This window comes from Lottia gigantea (genome assembly GCF_000327385.1).
Source record: "Lottia gigantea unplaced genomic scaffold LOTGIsca_1, whole genome shotgun sequence".
NCBI classification, from domain to species: Eukaryota; Metazoa; Mollusca; class Gastropoda; family Lottiidae; genus Lottia; species Lottia gigantea.
This window is the reverse complement of record NW_008706746.1, coordinates 8,591,422-8,610,200: the sequence shown is the minus strand read 5'-3', so window position 1 is coordinate 8,610,200 and position 18,779 is coordinate 8,591,422. Positions and strand designations below refer to the sequence as shown.

The 18,779-nt window shown below is 33.4% G+C and overlaps 1 protein-coding gene across 1 annotated transcript in view; it reads left to right on the top strand.

The window, feature by feature from the left end:
• LOTGIDRAFT_181433 (hypothetical protein) overlaps positions 1 to 18,002 on the top strand; it is a gene marked incomplete at its 5' end in the record, with an annotated part of 45,149 nt that extends 27,147 nt beyond the window's left edge. Inside the window, 30 exons of the mRNA XM_009045938.1 lie at positions 190 to 385; positions 578 to 748; positions 1,103 to 1,328; positions 1,616 to 1,751; positions 2,120 to 2,414; positions 2,995 to 3,194; positions 3,496 to 3,699; positions 4,017 to 4,141; positions 4,449 to 4,651; positions 5,121 to 5,373; positions 5,915 to 6,013; positions 6,200 to 6,376; positions 6,921 to 7,065; positions 7,595 to 7,752; positions 8,371 to 8,562; positions 8,824 to 8,962; positions 9,279 to 9,460; positions 9,975 to 10,130; positions 10,465 to 10,690; positions 11,043 to 11,290; positions 11,697 to 11,933; positions 12,172 to 12,344; positions 13,000 to 13,165; positions 13,522 to 13,598; positions 13,929 to 14,107; positions 14,633 to 14,709; positions 15,033 to 15,185; positions 15,501 to 15,634; positions 16,068 to 16,239; positions 16,550 to 18,002. Of these exons, the coding sequence (XP_009044186.1) occupies positions 190 to 385; positions 578 to 748; positions 1,103 to 1,328; positions 1,616 to 1,751; positions 2,120 to 2,414; positions 2,995 to 3,194; positions 3,496 to 3,699; positions 4,017 to 4,141; positions 4,449 to 4,651; positions 5,121 to 5,373; positions 5,915 to 6,013; positions 6,200 to 6,376; positions 6,921 to 7,065; positions 7,595 to 7,752; positions 8,371 to 8,562; positions 8,824 to 8,962; positions 9,279 to 9,460; positions 9,975 to 10,130; positions 10,465 to 10,690; positions 11,043 to 11,290; positions 11,697 to 11,933; positions 12,172 to 12,344; positions 13,000 to 13,165; positions 13,522 to 13,598; positions 13,929 to 14,107; positions 14,633 to 14,709; positions 15,033 to 15,185; positions 15,501 to 15,634; positions 16,068 to 16,239; positions 16,550 to 16,738 (5,288 nt within the window). The 3' untranslated portion in view covers positions 16,739 to 18,002. The remainder of the gene's footprint in view (positions 1 to 189; positions 386 to 577; positions 749 to 1,102; positions 1,329 to 1,615; positions 1,752 to 2,119; positions 2,415 to 2,994; positions 3,195 to 3,495; positions 3,700 to 4,016; positions 4,142 to 4,448; positions 4,652 to 5,120; positions 5,374 to 5,914; positions 6,014 to 6,199; positions 6,377 to 6,920; positions 7,066 to 7,594; positions 7,753 to 8,370; positions 8,563 to 8,823; positions 8,963 to 9,278; positions 9,461 to 9,974; positions 10,131 to 10,464; positions 10,691 to 11,042; positions 11,291 to 11,696; positions 11,934 to 12,171; positions 12,345 to 12,999; positions 13,166 to 13,521; positions 13,599 to 13,928; positions 14,108 to 14,632; positions 14,710 to 15,032; positions 15,186 to 15,500; positions 15,635 to 16,067; positions 16,240 to 16,549) is intronic.
• Between the last annotated feature and the right edge of the window lie 777 nt (positions 18,003 to 18,779).

Sequence of the window (18,779 nt, the reverse complement as noted above, 5' to 3'; positions counted from 1 at the left end):
TATAGTATAGTATATTTAGCAATAGTCAGTGATTGATTTGTTTTGATACCCTGATAATGACAGTACTTGAGTTTTTCGATATTGACTGACAGTTTTTGTCCAAAAACCATAAATCAAAATTGAGCTATTCTGTCAGTCATGTCCAGAAATGAACAGCAATGTAATTTACTTTATTAATTTGAATTTAAGATGAGATGATGTTATCATTGATGGAAGATCAATCCCATAATGTTTTAAATGATAATTTTGATAAATTATTACCAAGATTGGGTTTGACAGATCGTAAAAACATCCCGGATCCTGTCAGGTTTACTGAAAATGATCCACTAGGCTCCAGAATCATCAATACTAAATCACCAGAATTAACTTCAGAATCTTTAGGTGTGTATTTCTTTTACTGTTGATTGTGTCATTGATATTTAGACACTTTCCTGAAAAGCCTGAAGGTCCAAGTTTATGAAACAATAAACAGGCCCGGTGCTATCGTCATTCGTCCAACAAGTGCACATTGCATGCATGAAGTTAGGAACCAAAAATTAGGACAAAAAAATTCATTTAATTGTGTATTTACAGGAAGTGTACCAAGACTATCTAGAATGGAATCAAGAGGAAAGAATTTATCAGAACAAGCATGTAATTTAACTAACAGTACAGACAGAATGTTGGCATTACGACGTACAGCAGCTGGTATGCATGTATTACTAGCTAGAACAATAGTGATGAATGTTCTCAAATTACTGGCTCAAAGGTAAGATCCGAATCATCCGAATATGATCTGCTTTCAAAGTGATTCTTAGCAATGCTCTTACAGAGAGTTGGCAGGATGGAAATGGTACCTTTGGGTTTTCATCTCTGTTTAATCTGTCATTTTAGCAGGTCAGAAGGGAAGATATGAATGGGAGCAGAAAAAAGGGCTCTTTATTCTACACTTTGTGAGACAGATCAAACCCTCAGTGTTCTCATTGTATTATGAAAACACCCAATAAGAATGTGAAAATAAATTAAACTCTTTGTCCTTGCTGTATGATATTACACTACATAAAGTCCATTAAATCTCTTCGAAAGTCATGATAGTTTAAAAATTTACTTCTTAAAATTTCAGTGGAAGTTCCTGTAGCTTATCAGAAGCTTTAAATGATATAGGTCTATCAGATATTATGTTGATAGTACAACTCATGTCATTATGTGCCAGTGGAAAGATGGAGATGTCACGTAAAAATACAGGCAATGAATCTACAGAGCATTTGGATCATTTGACTATTGCCATCGGTGCTCTAGTTCAAGATAATCCCCAAGCTTTAAGACAACTCATGAATTTTTGTACAGAGGTAAGGCATTCATGTTTGTTTTTGTCAGTTGATGTTATTGTCTTTTCCTACAACAGTGTCTTCACAGCAGATTTTTATCCAAAAAATTGATATGAATAGCTGAAATTAAGTTCTTAAACTTTAATCTGACTAGTTCACAATCTTAATTCCTGGTTGCCTCTGTCCCTTGAAATGTTTTAGGGTAAGTGGGCATATCTTTCCAAACAACCAGCTGTTTCAGCTGATGTAAACCAGGTTTAGCTAAAGGTAATGTTTATCTATTATCTCAGTTATTTGTTATATTTTAGGAACTAATGCTGGCAGCAATGAGTTTAAATCCTGCAGTTCCACACGCACATAAACCATCCCTATTTACATCAAGAAGGCCTTCAACTTTTACAGTGACTCAAGCTCTGGTGTCATTGTTAGCTAAAAAGGGTTGGAGTCAAAAACTGATACAGTCTCAACTAGCTGCAGAGAAGGGTAGGTGACTGATAGTTCTGTTAATTGGTGAAGTAAAACAGTTCTCTCTTGTTGTCATTTGATCGAGGATTTGATTGGTGTCAATGAAAGATCGAGAAAGAGTTCAATCAGAATCACTGATCTAGATATTTCTTTTTCTGTTTTTTGGTCACTTTCTTTTGGTTTCTTGTATGTTGCCTTGGATATCATAAGACATTCCTGTTTGATATTCATTGGAATATAAGGTCCTAAAGACATCTTTGATTATGAATTTTTTTCCAGGTCAGTCAGTTTACAAAAAAGATCTTAAATAGTTAAATTAAAATTATTCTTCAATTTGTCTCTTATAGCTTCTCCAAGTACTGAAAGTCCAGTGATAGAAACAAAATTTTCACCTCTACAACTGATCAATGCTTTATCTGCTTGTGTTATATCAGCGAGAATGAGTTCAAATTATAGATGTTGGGCAGCTCAACAACTAGTCCAGGCTTTATCAGCTCAAGGCCAGCGTGTACAGTCAGACACTGATACACAGGTTGATCTAAGTGGTGACTTACCTCCCTGTGCCACCACCAACCTAGAGGCTCACCAGAACAGATTGTCAACTTGTATCTGGAACTCTAAGAAATGTCTGCTAGCTTCTGGGTAAGTTTTTCAATATATCAGCCAATTTTTATTGGATAAAACAGCAAGTAGTTATTTTTTGATTTATTATCTCATTGTTGACAAGAAAACATAATAATAAGAATAAAAAAATATGTAGTATGACAAATGTCATCAAAGATAATGAAATACATGATTTTTTATAATATGTTAATTTTTTACTTTTGTCTGTTTTAATATTTCATAAAAGGAGTCGTCATTTAAGATTTTGTATGGACTTATTGATTCAAATATTGTATTACATTCTAAGTGTTGTGTTATTATAATGTATATAAAACGATTTTGTGCTTTTGAATTCATTATATGTTTTTAATGAACTTGATTTTAAAACTGGGTATTGGCAATTTAATGAAATTACAATGTCTGTAGTAGAAGACAGAAGCAGTTGTTAATCATATGTTATCAGTATATCATTAGTCAGGAATACTAACTCTAAGATGTTGAAGTTTTATGGATTTTTAACATATGTATAACATGATTTTGAAAATTTTGAATATACTGTATAATCCCGAATATTATGCTCGATAATCATCTGTAGAAAAAATATTTATTTTACTTTTAGTGGTTATGATGGTACAGTAAGAATCTGGAATATGATAAGTAAATCTCAGTTGTTACAGCAGACCTGTGTATTTAATCGTGATGAAGGTCAAACAGCAGAAGATCTAGATGGCATTCCGTTAAATAATATCTGTTGGAATAGTACTGGTAAACTTCTTGCTGCGTCCAGTGATAATATGATCAATATTTGGGCTACTGGAGGTAAATTCTTTATTTATTTTGTTGTATGGAAGGAAGACTTGGTAAATTTCACATACACAGCCAATAACAAAATCATTTCTTAAACAAATCTCGGAAAAGAGTATGTCATGTTCAGTGCATGGGCAGATATTTCTCTCATGTTTGTTTAGTTAAAGAAAAGTTTTAAGTCAAATGTCAAAACCTGTTTTGATATCATATCCTGTCAGAGATCCTAATGTTGTTTTCCAATTTGATGGATTTCTAGGGTGCAGTTCCATCTGTTCTTATTTCCATAAGTTACAACCCTTTTCCATTATTTTAGGAAGTAAAGGTCACCTCGAAATCCAGTCTGAATGGGTTACCGCCCTTGCTTGGCCACAAACAAGAGGATTGTTTGAAGGTAGACTGGGTTTACCAGTAGACTGTATACTAGTTGGGTCATTAGATGGTAAAGTGGCTTTAATAGATGTTGTAGACAGTTGTAGTTTTTATCGTAAAGAGCTGGAACATTGCTACAGATATAATGGTAAGAATGGCAACCTAGAAGCGAGAAGCACGAAGCACATATGACAAAACACAAGACAATAGTATGGAATATAACACACTTCTGGTTATGTGCCTAACCTTATTAAAGAAGTGTGTTATATTCCATAATATTGTCTTGTGTTTTGTTATAAATAAATGTTCATTTACAACAGATTAACTTGTGGAAGGAATGCTGAGTTGACACTTTCGAAATGGCATCAGATGTTCCTGAATTCTGTTTAAAAAGTATATAAAACTAATTCTGTAGTCTGTACCCATTATAAAGACAATGTTAATATTATTTTTCTCTATTAACAGTGTCAATAACACAGATAGCCTGGTATAATGAAGATAAGAAGTTTGTAATAGGATATAATGATGGTACATTGTCCATAGCTTCTAATAAAGACTATGATCAACCTATTAATACAGAAGCACATCAGGTTAGTTTTACATGTAATCTAATTATAATTTGTTTTCCATTGTAATTTAACAAGTTTATACCACTGTGTTGTTCTCATGACATTATACCAATCAAAATGTGTCATATAGGACCCTTTTCTTGAAAACAGTGGCAAATTCAGGTAAGTTTGAACGATGTAAGACTCTTGTTTTATTATTTTTAATGTACTAAACTTGGTATGTATCTAATTATTTGATTTAAAAACAATCTTATTTTACTGCTTGTATGCTGTATATAGTGGAAGTAAATGATAATATTTAAATAGTCTGTATATTTTAATGTTTTAGAATTCTATATCAATGTTAAAATGGGATCCGACTGGTCATCTACTGTTATCTACAGCTAGTAATGATCAGACAGTAAAGATATGGAAAGAAGGTGTTGAGGGACTAGACTGTGTAGCTATTTTACCTCATCAAGCACCTGTTACCTATATTGAATGGTGTCCTCTTCTCGGTCATAGAGATGATAAAAAGTTACTATTAGCTAGGTAGGTAGATTTTGTATATTTTTTAAAGGTCAATAATAAATATTTTTCACTAGAGGATGACAATATAAATTGTTAAAACGTTGATTATAATAATAAAACCATGGAGTAGTAGTATATTATAAAATTTATCTCCTATAATCAATGTGATCTTTACCCCTTACAGATAGTTCTTTTATCATTGAAATGGGTGAAGTAACCCCTAGAAAATATCTTTTCTTGATATATTAAAAAATGCTGTACAAACTTCAGAACCATTGATCTTTTTCAGCCTGTGAAACAACATATTTCAGGATCTGTTGGAATAAATCTATATAACTCTACAATCGATGTATTGAAAACTTTTTTTAGTTGTGAAAGAATTTTATAATTATAGATCTATTTTTAATTAATGTCAATAATCTACATAATAAATATCTTTAAATGAATGAAGACATAATGATCTTCTCTTGATATTCTCTTCTGATTACAGTGGATGTGAAGATGGTAGTATTTATTTATGGACCACTCCACAACCAAAGACCTCGAATTTGACTCCATCTACCATTAAAACAGTAGGATTCAGCAGCCCAGTGGATGCCAGTGATAACAGTAACCTAATATCCAAACCTATTAAAACTTTACTGGGACACCTGACATCAGTTTCATGTTTAACATTCAGTCCTAATGGTTTAATGCTGGTGTCTGGGTGTGTTAAAGGCTTGGTGAACATCTGGTCTCTTCATGTAAGTTTCTATGTTCTACAACACAATTTGAACTTTCAATATCTAACCAACCATTGTTACCATAACTCAATATTGAAAAATGCATTAATTCTGTTCCAAGACTTTCTTTTAAATGTTTCATTGTATGGAATGGTTTCTTTCTCAAGTCAATACTACTATTTCAGTACAGCGCTAAGCTTTTTGTGAATCTACTATCACAAAGCCCCTTAGATATTATCAGAAGTTTATTCAATAATGACATCATAAACTGTATTAACAAGACTCACGGAAGTCTTGATTGAAAAATTAGAATGGTAAAAATCAATGCTATTAGTAGTATACAAATAAAAATTTTAGAAAACCTTTTTGCAATTCTTAGAATGGAATTGCAAGACCATCAGACTTCAAATTGAAACTTAGAATGATGAAATCGATGCTGTCAGTCCTGATAAAAATACAAAGATAATCTCTTTACAACAATCCTTTTAAGGAGCTTCATATAGACAAAACTGGAAACTTCAGCCCCCTTTAAGTAATATGATGATTGATTTCATGTTTTCAGGATGCTTGTCTATGTCAGACATATACTGGTAATGGTACTATACGTAGTCTCTGTTGGTTCTCTGATAGGATGATAGCTGTTTGTAGCAGTAGATCTAAAGTAAGTAATATGTAAAATTATAAAAAACAGTGGCATCAAAGTGATCAGAATTAAACTTACTCCAACACGCCTAACTAGGTGATTATTTGCTAGAAGTAAGAATTATTCTGATGCCTGTGCCAGTGCCTCTAATAGTCTGCCTGGGGTTGTCCATCTAAGTAGATCAAAAACTTAATTTAATTTCAGGACTTGACAATAATCCACTTTTCACCTGAGAATTACAATAGAAATAATAGAATTGTCAGCGTGGCTAGGAAGTCTTTAAAATCACGAGGATTGGTCGGGTTACACCAGGCACCGTGTTTCCGTGGATTATTACAGAGACTGCCTGATTTACTACAAGAACAATATCAACATGAAAAGGTGAGATAATAACTGTGTTTGATGATCAGTATTTGTTGTAGTCCAAAAACTTTGCCAAACACCTGATGCCACCCTGTGATTGGATTTGTCAACTCTGCATCCCTTCCTATACAGGGAGTCCACAAAGCTGAGGTAGATAGAATAGATAATGATCAAAACTTTACAAGCTAGACTTATATTGTGTTCATTAATCCTTAAAGGTATACTACCTCTTAGGATGAAACTTTTTAAAATTGTGGTTACCTGGTGTCATAACTATACAGAGAATTCCTCTATAATCCAATAAATCCAAGAAACTAAGTAATAATTGATTTTATTAAATAAGTATTTAGTTCAATTGTGATATATCGTGTTATATAGAGATTCTTTTCTTTAGTCACTATTTAAGTTCAACTGATAATTATATACACTTATTGAGACTTAAAATTTCATGTCCATTCTAAGAGGTAATATTCTTTTAATTTGTAAGGACTACCTGTTTTTATGTTATGAATTTTACTCGTATATGTATGAGCTATAGTCATCACTATTTAATATTTTGTAGCCGATGGTATTTAGTGGTGATCAGTTAATGTTTAGTCAGTATTTACAGTGTTTAGTAACGTTAGTAGTGGGACTATCATTAGATACAGCTCTCTGTTATACACCTACACCATTACATCATCAAACAGGTACTACTGGTAGGTATAGTCAAGATATATAGACATCTACATGAATTTAATTGAATAAAAGTGAAATCAGTTAAAAAGTACATAAGAGGATTTACTGGATTTGATTAAAAGGGTCAGGCTGAATATGGGTGGCCATTGGTCCAAATTTGACTGTATATTTACTTTCTCAACTGATCAATTTCAAATATTTGTATCACTTTTTTTGGAATAAAATTCAATGTCCCATACAAGTTAACAAAACTTTGCAGTGGAGATTGGACCAAAGTCATTTCCAGAGTATTGATATTCCTTCTTGGAAGTGATAGTCTAAACTGGATTCTGTATTTTTGTGGTAGTGTAACAGTACCAGATTATGAAGAAGTGCCATTGTGATGTAAAAAGGAATAGAGACCTGATGTATTATAGGCAGTGTATTGAGGTACATTATGTATTCCAAGGTAAATTCAATGTGTAATGAAATGAAGTGAATATTTAATATTTCTGTATGTTATACTCACAGTTATATGGTATATTTCAGAACAAGATAATATGGTATCTGAATCACAAGATAGTACAGTCTCTGAATGGCAATGGTTATTAAACTATTCTACAGCAGTGAAATCCTGTGATGCCTTAACTAAACGTTCTCCCTTTCCACAGTCCTTTATCAATCTCTGTCAGAATTTAGACTTTATTTCTAACAACAAGGAAGAGATATTGGTGAGTGTATGACTTATCTTACTTACTCTAGCTCGAATTCTTATATTTTCATCAAATATATCTTGTCGATATTGTAGTAACCTCAACTCTCTTCACCATTACAGAACTGAAGAAGGCATACATTTTTTTCATTTGAGATCAAATTATCTCCCTTGGCACATCAAATTGTCTCCCTTGACAAATCAATTTATTTCTCTTGGCACATCATATTTATCTCCCCTGGCACATCAGATTATTTCCCCTGGCACATCAAATTGTCTCCCTTGACAAATCAAGTTATTTCTCTTGGCACATCATATTTATCTCCCCTGGCACATCAGATTATTTCCCCTGGCACATCAAATTGTCTCCCTTGACAAATCAATTTATTTCTCTTGGCACATCATATTTATCTCCCCTGGCACATCAGATTATTTCCCCTGGCACATTGAATTATTTCTCTTAACACATCATTGGATATCTTGAAAGTATCTATTTATTTATGTAAATCATGACTAGAAGACTTTTTATTCCTCTCTAAAATCCATTGGAAAACATTGAAGGTTTAAACAAGCTACAGTACCTACTATATAGCTGAGTGTTTTATTGTAGAAAATACATATATATATTCTATGCTGATTTCAGGATAATTCTAAATGGAATTTGATACAAGATGGAGAGATAATGTCCTGGGCTATCAATCATCCTGAAGATTGGCAGATGGGTGGGCTGTCTGAGTCATACCTCTGGGGATATGGTAGGCACGGGCAGATGTGTGAAGGCGGACAGTCTTGTAATAAACCTGTTAAAGTTCCATCTTTCTCTTGTGCTCAACAGGTATGTTTGATTATAAGTTGGGTTGATGATAGGAAATAATAATAATAATATACTTGGGGGAATATAATGCATCAGGTTACATAAAGGTTGTCATGATAAAAGTTTCTCGATCAATATTACTTCCTTTTGTACATTGATTAATCTTTGCTTTGCTTCAATCCACAGAAACCTATCATTAATTGCCATTGTTTTTTTAATTTTTGAGATTAATTTACAATGAATTAAAGCATTATCATCATCAGATATGACTTATTGTTGTAGATTGTGTGCGGTCAGAATTGTACATTTGTTATTCAATTTAACGGTACAATAATGGCGTGTGGGGAGGGGAGTTATGGTAGACTAGGTCAAGGTAACTCAGATGACCTTCACACTCTTACAGCTATAGCCACACTACAAGGTTAGTAACTTTCATTGTTTCATTATAAACATCATCTGTTGTATACTTCCCATCAAATGGTTTCATTAATAAGGGGGTATTAAAACAGTTGCATAAACCTAGCCAATTAGCATGATAATGAAATATTAAAGTCTTATAATACAAAAAGATAGGATTTGATAAATTTTATATCTCCAGGGATATGTTTTATAGGACAATTTACAGAATGCAATCCATTTTATGTATCTAAATTATTATGTCAAACAAGCAAAATGAAGAGCATAAATAACTACCCACTGTATTATCATTGAATTGAACATTTTGTTATTTTCAACAGGATTTGTTGTGACTCAAGTAGCAACATCTGTAGGATCTGATGGACATAGTTTAGCTGTGACAGAGAGTGGAGAAGTGTTCAGTTGGGGGGACGGAGATTATGGTAAACTGGGCCATGGGAACAGTGACAGACAAAAACGTCCACGCCAAATTGAAGCTCTTCAAGGAGAGGAGGTCATTCAGGTAATGTTATGGTTATAGCAGTACTTATTGTTAAAGGGAGAGATACAGCATTTTTTGGGGGGTTGATTTTAGTCTTGAATATATGTTTAAATAGTCTTCAGAAGTTATAGAAATGTACGCAATCGCATAATTCCTTCAAAAATATCTCAAATTAAGAATTTTACTAACTATTTCTATAAATGGCTTTTTTATATATCACAAAGTATCTTAAAATGACGAGTCGTAATTTTAACATTCAGTTGCGGATAATTCTGATCACACATGGATTTGAAGGCTCAAATTTCGATGGTGAGCTGTGAACACTATACTGATTGGCTTTGCTAAAAAATTCCTGTTTCTGAGACTAAAGTATGATTGGTAAAAAAAAGTTATGGTGTAGTACTCATTGGTTGGTGTGTAATTTATAAGGAGATAATGCCTTGAAAAACAGAAAGTTACTGTTAAGTTAGAATTGGGTCATATTTTAATTAGACTGTTAATTAGGGCTAACTAAGATTGATTTTCTATAATACAGTTATCAACAGGATATAAACACAGTGCAGTAGTAACTGCTGATGGTAAACTATTTACGTTTGGTAATGGTGATTATGGTCGTCTAGGACACGGATCAACAGCCAATAAAAAACTACCAGAACGTGTGGGTGAACTAGAAAATTATCAGATTGGATATGTAAGTTTTCATGATGCAAATAATGATAAATAAAATATATCTTAGTGTATTAATTTCAACAAAACTTTACTCAAAAACTTGAGAATTTCCTTAATTTTATTTTCACCCTTTTATGTGTTTTTTTATCTCTCAACAAATTTTGTGAAGTTTCCTGAATAAAAAAATTGTTTTATGATTTCCATGTCATATTTTCCGTTATACAGATTTCAAATGCACAAAGCAGCTTTCAGAACCAAACAGCTTTCAGAACTACTATGTATTTAAGATATTGGTTACCAAACATTATCAATATTATCAGTAACAATTCTAATCCATAGTCCTTTTTATATTGAAGGTATCTTGTGGATTAAACCATACACTCTGTGTATCTGTTGATGGTAATAATGTGTGGGCATTTGGAGATGGTGATTATGGTAAACTGGGACTAGGAAATACCACTGCTACAGCTGTACCTAATAAAATAGAGGCTTTACAAGGTGTTAAGATCCAGAAAGTGGCGTGTGGAAATCAATTTTCTGTGGCGTTGAGTCGTTGTGGTAGTGTTTATACTTGGGGTCTAGGTAAGAATTGTTTCTTGAAACATGTCGAAGAAAAAAAAGGATTTAATTTGACAGGCAAAATGAAACCCCTGTTTCTACAGTGAGCTATTCCAATCATACATAACTTACACTAACATATTGAGAGATAGAAAGTATGGGAGTGGAGTTCAATAGAAGATTAAGGGGTGCAAGCAGTCACGGGCTGTACAAGTCTCTCAGATTTTGTCATATTTAAGCCTGTCACTGAACTTAATATGGTTATAATCATGACATGACAGACTTGATTTTTTAAAATAAAGTCTATATTGTTTTGTTATTATGTTATGTAAAAGACTTCAAAATTATGAAAATTTGTGTGTGTTTTTTTTTACAGAAAGATTAATTGGCCAGGCGAATTCTTCAAACAGAAATCCAAATAAACCCCAAAAAGTATCAGCATTAAATGGTCATTTAATAACAGATATAGCTGTGGGTGCAGAACATACTCTGGCCCTGACAGTTACTGGTGAGGTATGGGCGTGGGGTAGTAATACAGATGGACAGCTGGGTCTAGGACATATTAATTCCCCAGTTAAAGAACCTGTTTGTGTTCCAAATCTGGAAGGAGTACATATCATTCAGGTAATTTTTTTATCTAAGTTTTATCTTTACTCTAGATAGGCTCATGAAAAAAAAAAAAATTCAAAGTAACATTTATTTGCTATTTATTCTTGTGTAAACAGTCTACTTTATTTGGAAGATATTAAGAATGCTGAATTGTCAACAAGGCCTTAATCTCAAAAATTTACTTATATAAAAATCAACATTTTAAGAAATACAATAATCTGATTGGATTAAAAAAAAGTATATTTAAAAGCGATTTTAGTGTTTGACCAATCAGATGACTGTTATACTAAAATAATCTAAAGTTAAGTTTTAGAATTAGGCCCCAGATTGTAAAAATATCTGCCATTGAATACTAAATACTGAGAGATAAATAAATTGAACTGATGATAATCAAATTTAAACCTATTGTTCATTATTATAGATCAGTGCTGGTAAAACTCACAGTGCAGCCTGGACAGCTCGACCCCCTCCAGCCAGGACCCCTGGGTCACTGCGCCCGTTATTAAGCCTAACATTAAGCCTGCCTGAGGAATCACCCCCTCAATATTCATCATTAAAGGACATTAATTCATATTATATCCGAGGACGGTTAGCTCTACTTCACCAATTCTCTGATCTGATCTACAATACCTGGAGATTACTATCTCTTCCTAAAAATGTAAGTTAATTGAAAAGATAACTTTAACTGTAAATTGTTTATCAATGTTTGCTGTAATATTTAAGGGTTTGTAAAGAGGATTTCTAACATTTTTTATGTGTATATAGGCCATTTATGGCAAAATATTCCCCTTTCACAATGGCAGACTCCTGACGCCATCCATCTTCAAATGCTCTGTATGTAAAGAAAAGTAAGACTTCACATTTCAATTAACATTGTACTCTCTCTATTTGTATAGCAGAATAGTTTGACAAGTTTTGAGACTGGTGCTATGGGAATAATAGATGGTAGATTAAGAAGTGTATTATCACCAAGAGTTTATACTCTACCAATGGTCAGATCTATAGGACGGACCATGGTCCAGGGTAAAAATTGTGGTCCTCACATAACTGTTAAACGTTTATCTACAAGGTAGGTGATGTTTGTCGCGATTCTTCATAATGTCAAGCTATTACAAACTGTGTCTAATACCTTGACTGTAATAACCACTATTCGTGCATTCAGAGCAGTGTTCTTAAGTTGGCATTCAGAGCAGTGTTCTCAAGTTTGCATTCAGAGCAGTGTTCTTAAGTTTGCATTCAGAGCAGTGTTCTTAAGTTTCCATTCAGAGCAGTGTTCTTAAGTTTGCATTCAGAGCAGTGTTCTTAAGTTTGCATTCAGAGCAATGTTCTTAAGTTTCCATTCAGAGCAGTGTTCTCAAGTTTGCATTCAGAGCAGTGTTCTTAAGTTTGCATTCAGAGCAGTGTTCTCAAGTTTGCATTCAGAGCAGTGTTCTTAAGTTTGCATTCAGAGCAGTGTTCTTAAGTTGACATTCGGAGCAGTGTTCTTAAAGTGACATTCGGAGCAGTGTTGTTAAGATGGCATTCAGAGCATAAGTTTGTAAAGGCAACGATTTGTTAGTGTCCTCAACAGATTGTCTGTAATCGAGGGCTATGATTTGTGTACAGTAGCTTACAATCCAATCAAATTTATAACTTCTATAATACAAGAAAGGGGGCTATTGTAGTCGAGGTATTTTGATTATTTTACCCAGATTTAATGATAATTAAGGTTTATATTATTACAGAGGTAAAAAATGTCGTCCAGTGTATATTCAAACAGCTCAACAAGTTGTTAAATTGAAGCCAGAAGAATTACGTCTACCAGCTAGAGCATGGAAAGTTAAACTGATAGGTGAAGGGGCAGATGATGCAGGAGGAGTGTTTGATGATACTATAACTGAAATGTGTCTGGTGAGTGAACTTCTATTCAGGGGGGTTAGGTTGAGGATGAAACCCATAAAAAACAATGTATCAAAAAGGACAAAGGAATATATTGGGGCATAACAAGATGCCCTAGGAAAGAGACCCCTTTGGTTCTTTCTATTCCAGTAAAACTAAGTGTTTTATGAGATCACTATAGCAAATGCTTTTAAGGACCTTTGTGATAGTGACATCATAAACTCTTAGTTATAATGGATTCAAGAATCACAGATGTCTGACTGAAAATTGGAATGGTGTTAATTGATGCTAATATTTTTCCCACTTTACATAAAGGATTAGAAAACTATTTACAATCCCTTTAATAGAAAATGTATATTTCTGTATAGGAACTAGAGTCTGGTATAGTACCGCTTTTACTACCAACACCCAATACTAAAACAGAGACAGGCAATAACAGAGATAGGTTAGTATTCAACCTTTATTAAAAGTCCAGCACCTTGTTTATTTGGGAAATCTGTTGACAGTTGACAACATGAAGGCAGCCAATGCAAACTGAAGTAAAGTTGATTCACCAACAATGGTTTCTGAATGTGAATGGTGAATGGTGAATATAATTAAAACCATAAAATCAAGAGTAGTTGTGAATTCTACCAATATTGATGCAATATGAAAAAGTACTCTGGAAAAACTCCACTATTAATGTCCCTATCTATTCATCTGAGGATAATTCCCTGTAGTTTGTGTCCATGAATATATATTATTATACAGTATTGTATTATGTTTTACTTTTTAGGTTTTTATTGAATGCTTCCTTTAAAGCTATAGAAGACCATGAAGTATTATATAAGTTTCTAGGAATATTATTTGGGGTAGCTATAAGAACTAAGAAACCATTAGACCTACATCTGGCACCATGTGTCTGGAAGCTGCTAGCAGGAATGACTCTACAGGTTGAGGATATAGAGGAGGTAGGTACTTTAAAAGATTTTACAGAGATTTTCTAGTTTTCTTAACTTTTCTCTGACAATACCAAACAATCCATTTGATCCAGATCCTTTAACCAAATACCACTCACCATCATCAACTACCTAATACCCTGGTTCCCAACCAGTGATGTTTTCACCCCTTGGGGGTGTGGGACTAGAGTGTCAGGGGTGTGGCCAACTGGTAGGAGAAGAATTTATTTTGAGTTGAGAGAGCACCTCACAGCAACACATAATGAAGATGTGGATGAAACAAATTGTTGGGTGTGTGAACAGTCCAGGTGATTGCTCCTGTGGTGTGAAGGCTGAAAAGGTTGGGAACCACTGACCTAATAGATGTTAACTTGTTTTTTCTAGTCTATGTATAATTATCTAGCACACTTATAGCTTCCACCATTTCCATTTCCTAAATGAGGACTTTGGGTCCTGTATTTCTAGAAAATCAAATTTTCCTATTGTAAAACTTCATTTGACTTGCATGTCATGATCTTTATATATGATATTTTACAGGTAGATTATTTATATATACAAAGTTTACGAGGAATACTCAATATACAGGAGAATGGAGTCAATGAAACTAATTTCCATGAGGTACAGATTTTTTTGTTTTTTGCATTGATTTAAAACTGTCTTTGATAACTTTTGATTTTGATGAAGACAAGTTTATGTTATTGTCTATAAATTTTCAAAGCCAGACTCTTTTTGATGAGAAACAATTGTTGATAACCATCATCACATGATCAGTTTACCAGTCAAAATAACTGGAAAATAGAGACTGTAATGAAATCTATATAGTGATTTTAAAGTTGAATGCTTACACCATGATAATCCAAGCTATTCAACTAAAAAACTTTAACAGCTTCTGTGGGCATCCTAATCTTATGTGGTACGTTATCTTAATCATCTCCTTTCAGTTTATCCCAATAGACAGTTTTGAAGGTCAAAGTTCATCTGGTGAGATGGTGCCAGTGATACCTGGTGGTTTAAAGATACCTTTACATTTTAATAATCGTAAAGATTACGTTGATAGAGTCATGCAGTATAGACTTCACGAGATGGATAGACAGGTATGACAGTGGCGGTTCCAGCCTCCAGTAACTGGGGGTACATTATATAGGGGACAGGTTGGCTTAATAGGGGAACAGCTGTCGAGGACCTAGATTGCTAATGAGGAAGCAATATAGAGGCAAGGTTTTCATGAAAGGTCTGGGGGGGGTTATCCCACCAAAATATTGTTAAAGCAGTTTGAATGTGCTAACCTCTAAAGAATATAGTCAGGCAGATGGTATTACTGGTCTTTGAAATCCAAACAAAATACATAAAAGTAAGATGTAAAACTATTTATTAAATTCACTTATATCAAGAATATTGTTTATTTGTAGGCTGAATTAATAAGAGAAGGGATGTCGTGGATCATACCAGTTCCTCTACTATCATTATTATCAGCTTCAGCATTAGAACAATTAGTTTGTGGTACAGCTGAAGTTTCTATCAATGTTTTACGTCAAGTTGTCAGGTACAGTAGTAGTTAAAAGATATTTATAATCATCCATAGACATCTTCAACACATGCACAATCCATTTGTTCTATTTCTAAGTTTGAGCTCCACAAGTACAATTACTGTATGGTTTAAATGTCAGAGTGAAAGTTCTTGCTCTTCCTGATAAAACAGCTGCTCACCTTCTGTGACAAAGTTTATCAACGTGATTTCAAACTGTCTTAAGGGTCATGGTTCGCCATTTACAGGGGGTAGATTTGGTTTCTTGAATACAGGTAAATAATCTTCAGAACAACTAGAACTGCACGAAAATTGCATAATCCCGTCTCAAATTCGGATTATTCTGGACACACATGGATTTGAAGGGACAAATTTCCTGTTTTTAAGACTATGGTTCGATTGGTCAAACAATGGTAGACCTGTTCTTTAAACAAGGTTATTAACTTTGTAGGTACCGAGGAATTGAAGAATCTCATATTTTAATCAAATGGTTCTGGGAGACACTGGAAAACTTTACAAACGATGAGAGAATACAGTTCTTACGATTTATATCTGGAAGAACAAGACTACCAACCAACCCAGCTGATATTTCACAGCGTTTTCAGATAATGACTTCTGATAGAGTAAGTGCTTGCACTTTTCTAGATATAAAGTTGTTATTAGTAAAGTTTCTTATTGGCTGGTGTGTGACAGATAGGGTTTGCTAACTTTTTAGGACAGAGTGTGCAAAGTGGGCTTGATATAGTCTGATTCTTGAAGCCTCTAATAGCTGGAGTAGGGTCAGAAACACTAGGCTTTGTTTTATGGAGATTCTCCACATCAGTATCATCACGACACAACTGCAGTTCTGTTAGTTTTTTGCAATCCATTAGAGTCTGCATACACACTTATTTGACTATTGTAATTCAAATTTATTTACTCTTTTTTTTTCAGGGTTTAAACAGCCTACCAACTTCTCAGACCTGTTTTTTTCAACTGAGGTTACCCATGTACAGCAGTCAAGAAGTTTTAGCAGAGAAACTACGCTATGCCATCAATCATTGTCGATCTATTGATATGGATAACTATATGTTGACCAGAAATACAGAGAATGGTATGGGCTCTGATGATGAGGTTCCTTAATTTGTGTTGATGTAAATTGAACTTCGGTGACATTTGTTTAAGAGAAAATAATTGTGTAATTTGTGTTGAAAGTGTAGGAGTGAAATGGAGTTATATTATATTCTTTTGAGTAAAAGATTCGAAAACAATGTTTTTATTAAGTTTTGTGATTGTTTTTTTAATCAAGGATAAATTTCTGTGAAATTTGAAAACTTGTTGCTATACAACAGCAGGCTTAGCAAAAGAAAAGAACTCATTCTGGTTTTCTTTCTCTCCCTATTTTTGTATATTCAGATATCAATTTTGCTTTATTATTTTTCCTAACCATTTCTGGTATGTTTCAAAAATGAAAATTCCTTAACTTTTTCAAACCAGATGAAAAATTGAACTTTAAATAAGCTTTGTATGTGTACAAATAATACCCATTGGTAGGGACTAGTGTTTAACCCTTTGAACCCTGAGTGTAAATGAAATATAACATCATATACCCTGAACTCCAAGTAATAAAAGTAAAAGCGTAAGACGTCACTTAGCAACGGCCGGTATCCTGGCTGATCAAGGTATATATTGCGTTAGTGTGTGAGTGGTAAAATGGCTGCTCGGGTTGAAAGGGTTAAAAAGCTCTTGTATAAAAGAATGATGTGTAAATAGCCTGAATTGTAATTTATTGTGTGGTGAATTGAAGATAAGACTATCTTTAAAAATGAGAACTGAGAAAAAGCCTTGTAAAGAGTGTGAGATTTGTGATATGGAAGTGTGTATTTCTTTTATCAGTTTAATTTCTATATCAAAGACCCTATCTAGAGTGTCATTTAAACGGTAGCACCTCTCATCCAGTCCCAGCTGCAAGAAATATATTGTCCGGGTGTCAGCTAGTACTATATAGCAAGTTATGTAGACTTGATTTAAATTGAGAGAGATATATACTCGAATGAAATATTGTAAGAAGTTTGCATTCAGAGCAGTGTTCTTAAGTTTGCATTCAGAGCAGTGTTCCTACATTGGCATTCAGAGTAGTGTTGTCATCTCTAGAAACTAGTATGATATCCTTCAGTTAAGAGATTTATTTTCGATTCCACAAGCCTATTGTGATAATAAGAATAACCAGGCTTCTTTTTTTTTCGAAACGATTTTAGCGCTTGGATATTCTAGAAACAGTATAAGTTAAGACCCTAGGACATCCAAGCACTAAGATCAATTGGAGAATATGCCGGCAGATCTGTATCTAGATAAATTTTGTTAAATGTGTGATGAACGTGATATAATATAAAAAAAATATTCAAATATGGTTTTTTTTTTTGTAACATCTAGTGTAAAAGTCACTCTCAATAGTACAATATAAACTGTGGAAAATCATGGGAAGGTGGGAAAGATTTTCATTAATGGCTAAAAGGAATGCATTGAATCCATGTTTCATTCTAAAGTAGTGGGTCCTGGAATCATGGTTCATTGTTTTAATGAATAATATTACAAATAACAAGCTGAACATAGTCATTAACAACATAACAATACATACATACATACATCCATGGTTCACAGAGCTCAATATAATTCATCCAGTAAGTCTTCTCACTAAATTTACTTATTTAGATTTATTCCTTAATCATTAAACAACAGGTAAACTTCTCCTGTGTTTAGTTTAGTTATATAATGTGATCTCTAAACCTAAATGATTATTTCTTGATTAATTAAATTTATTGAAACAAAGCTGTGATTGTGTTCGTCTGAACAAATCTAGAGACAGGAAAATCCACCTGGTGCTATATCAATTACTAGATGTCATCAGCTTGTACACCTTCATAAATCGAGAGAAGTAATATTTGGCTAAGAAAACTGATGAACCCTGACATGACCAACAAAAAAAGCCAAATCAACAGCTCTATACTTACCCCAATAATTATGGAATTCATCCATCCACAAAACAATTTGTTATTTCATATACCTAACAAGATATTAAACATGCCTTCTCTTTAATCATCCATTTCAAATAGTAAGAATCAATCAAGATGTTCCCTGAAAGTGGACATTATCTATTCAATTCAATAATATACCAGCTAACATT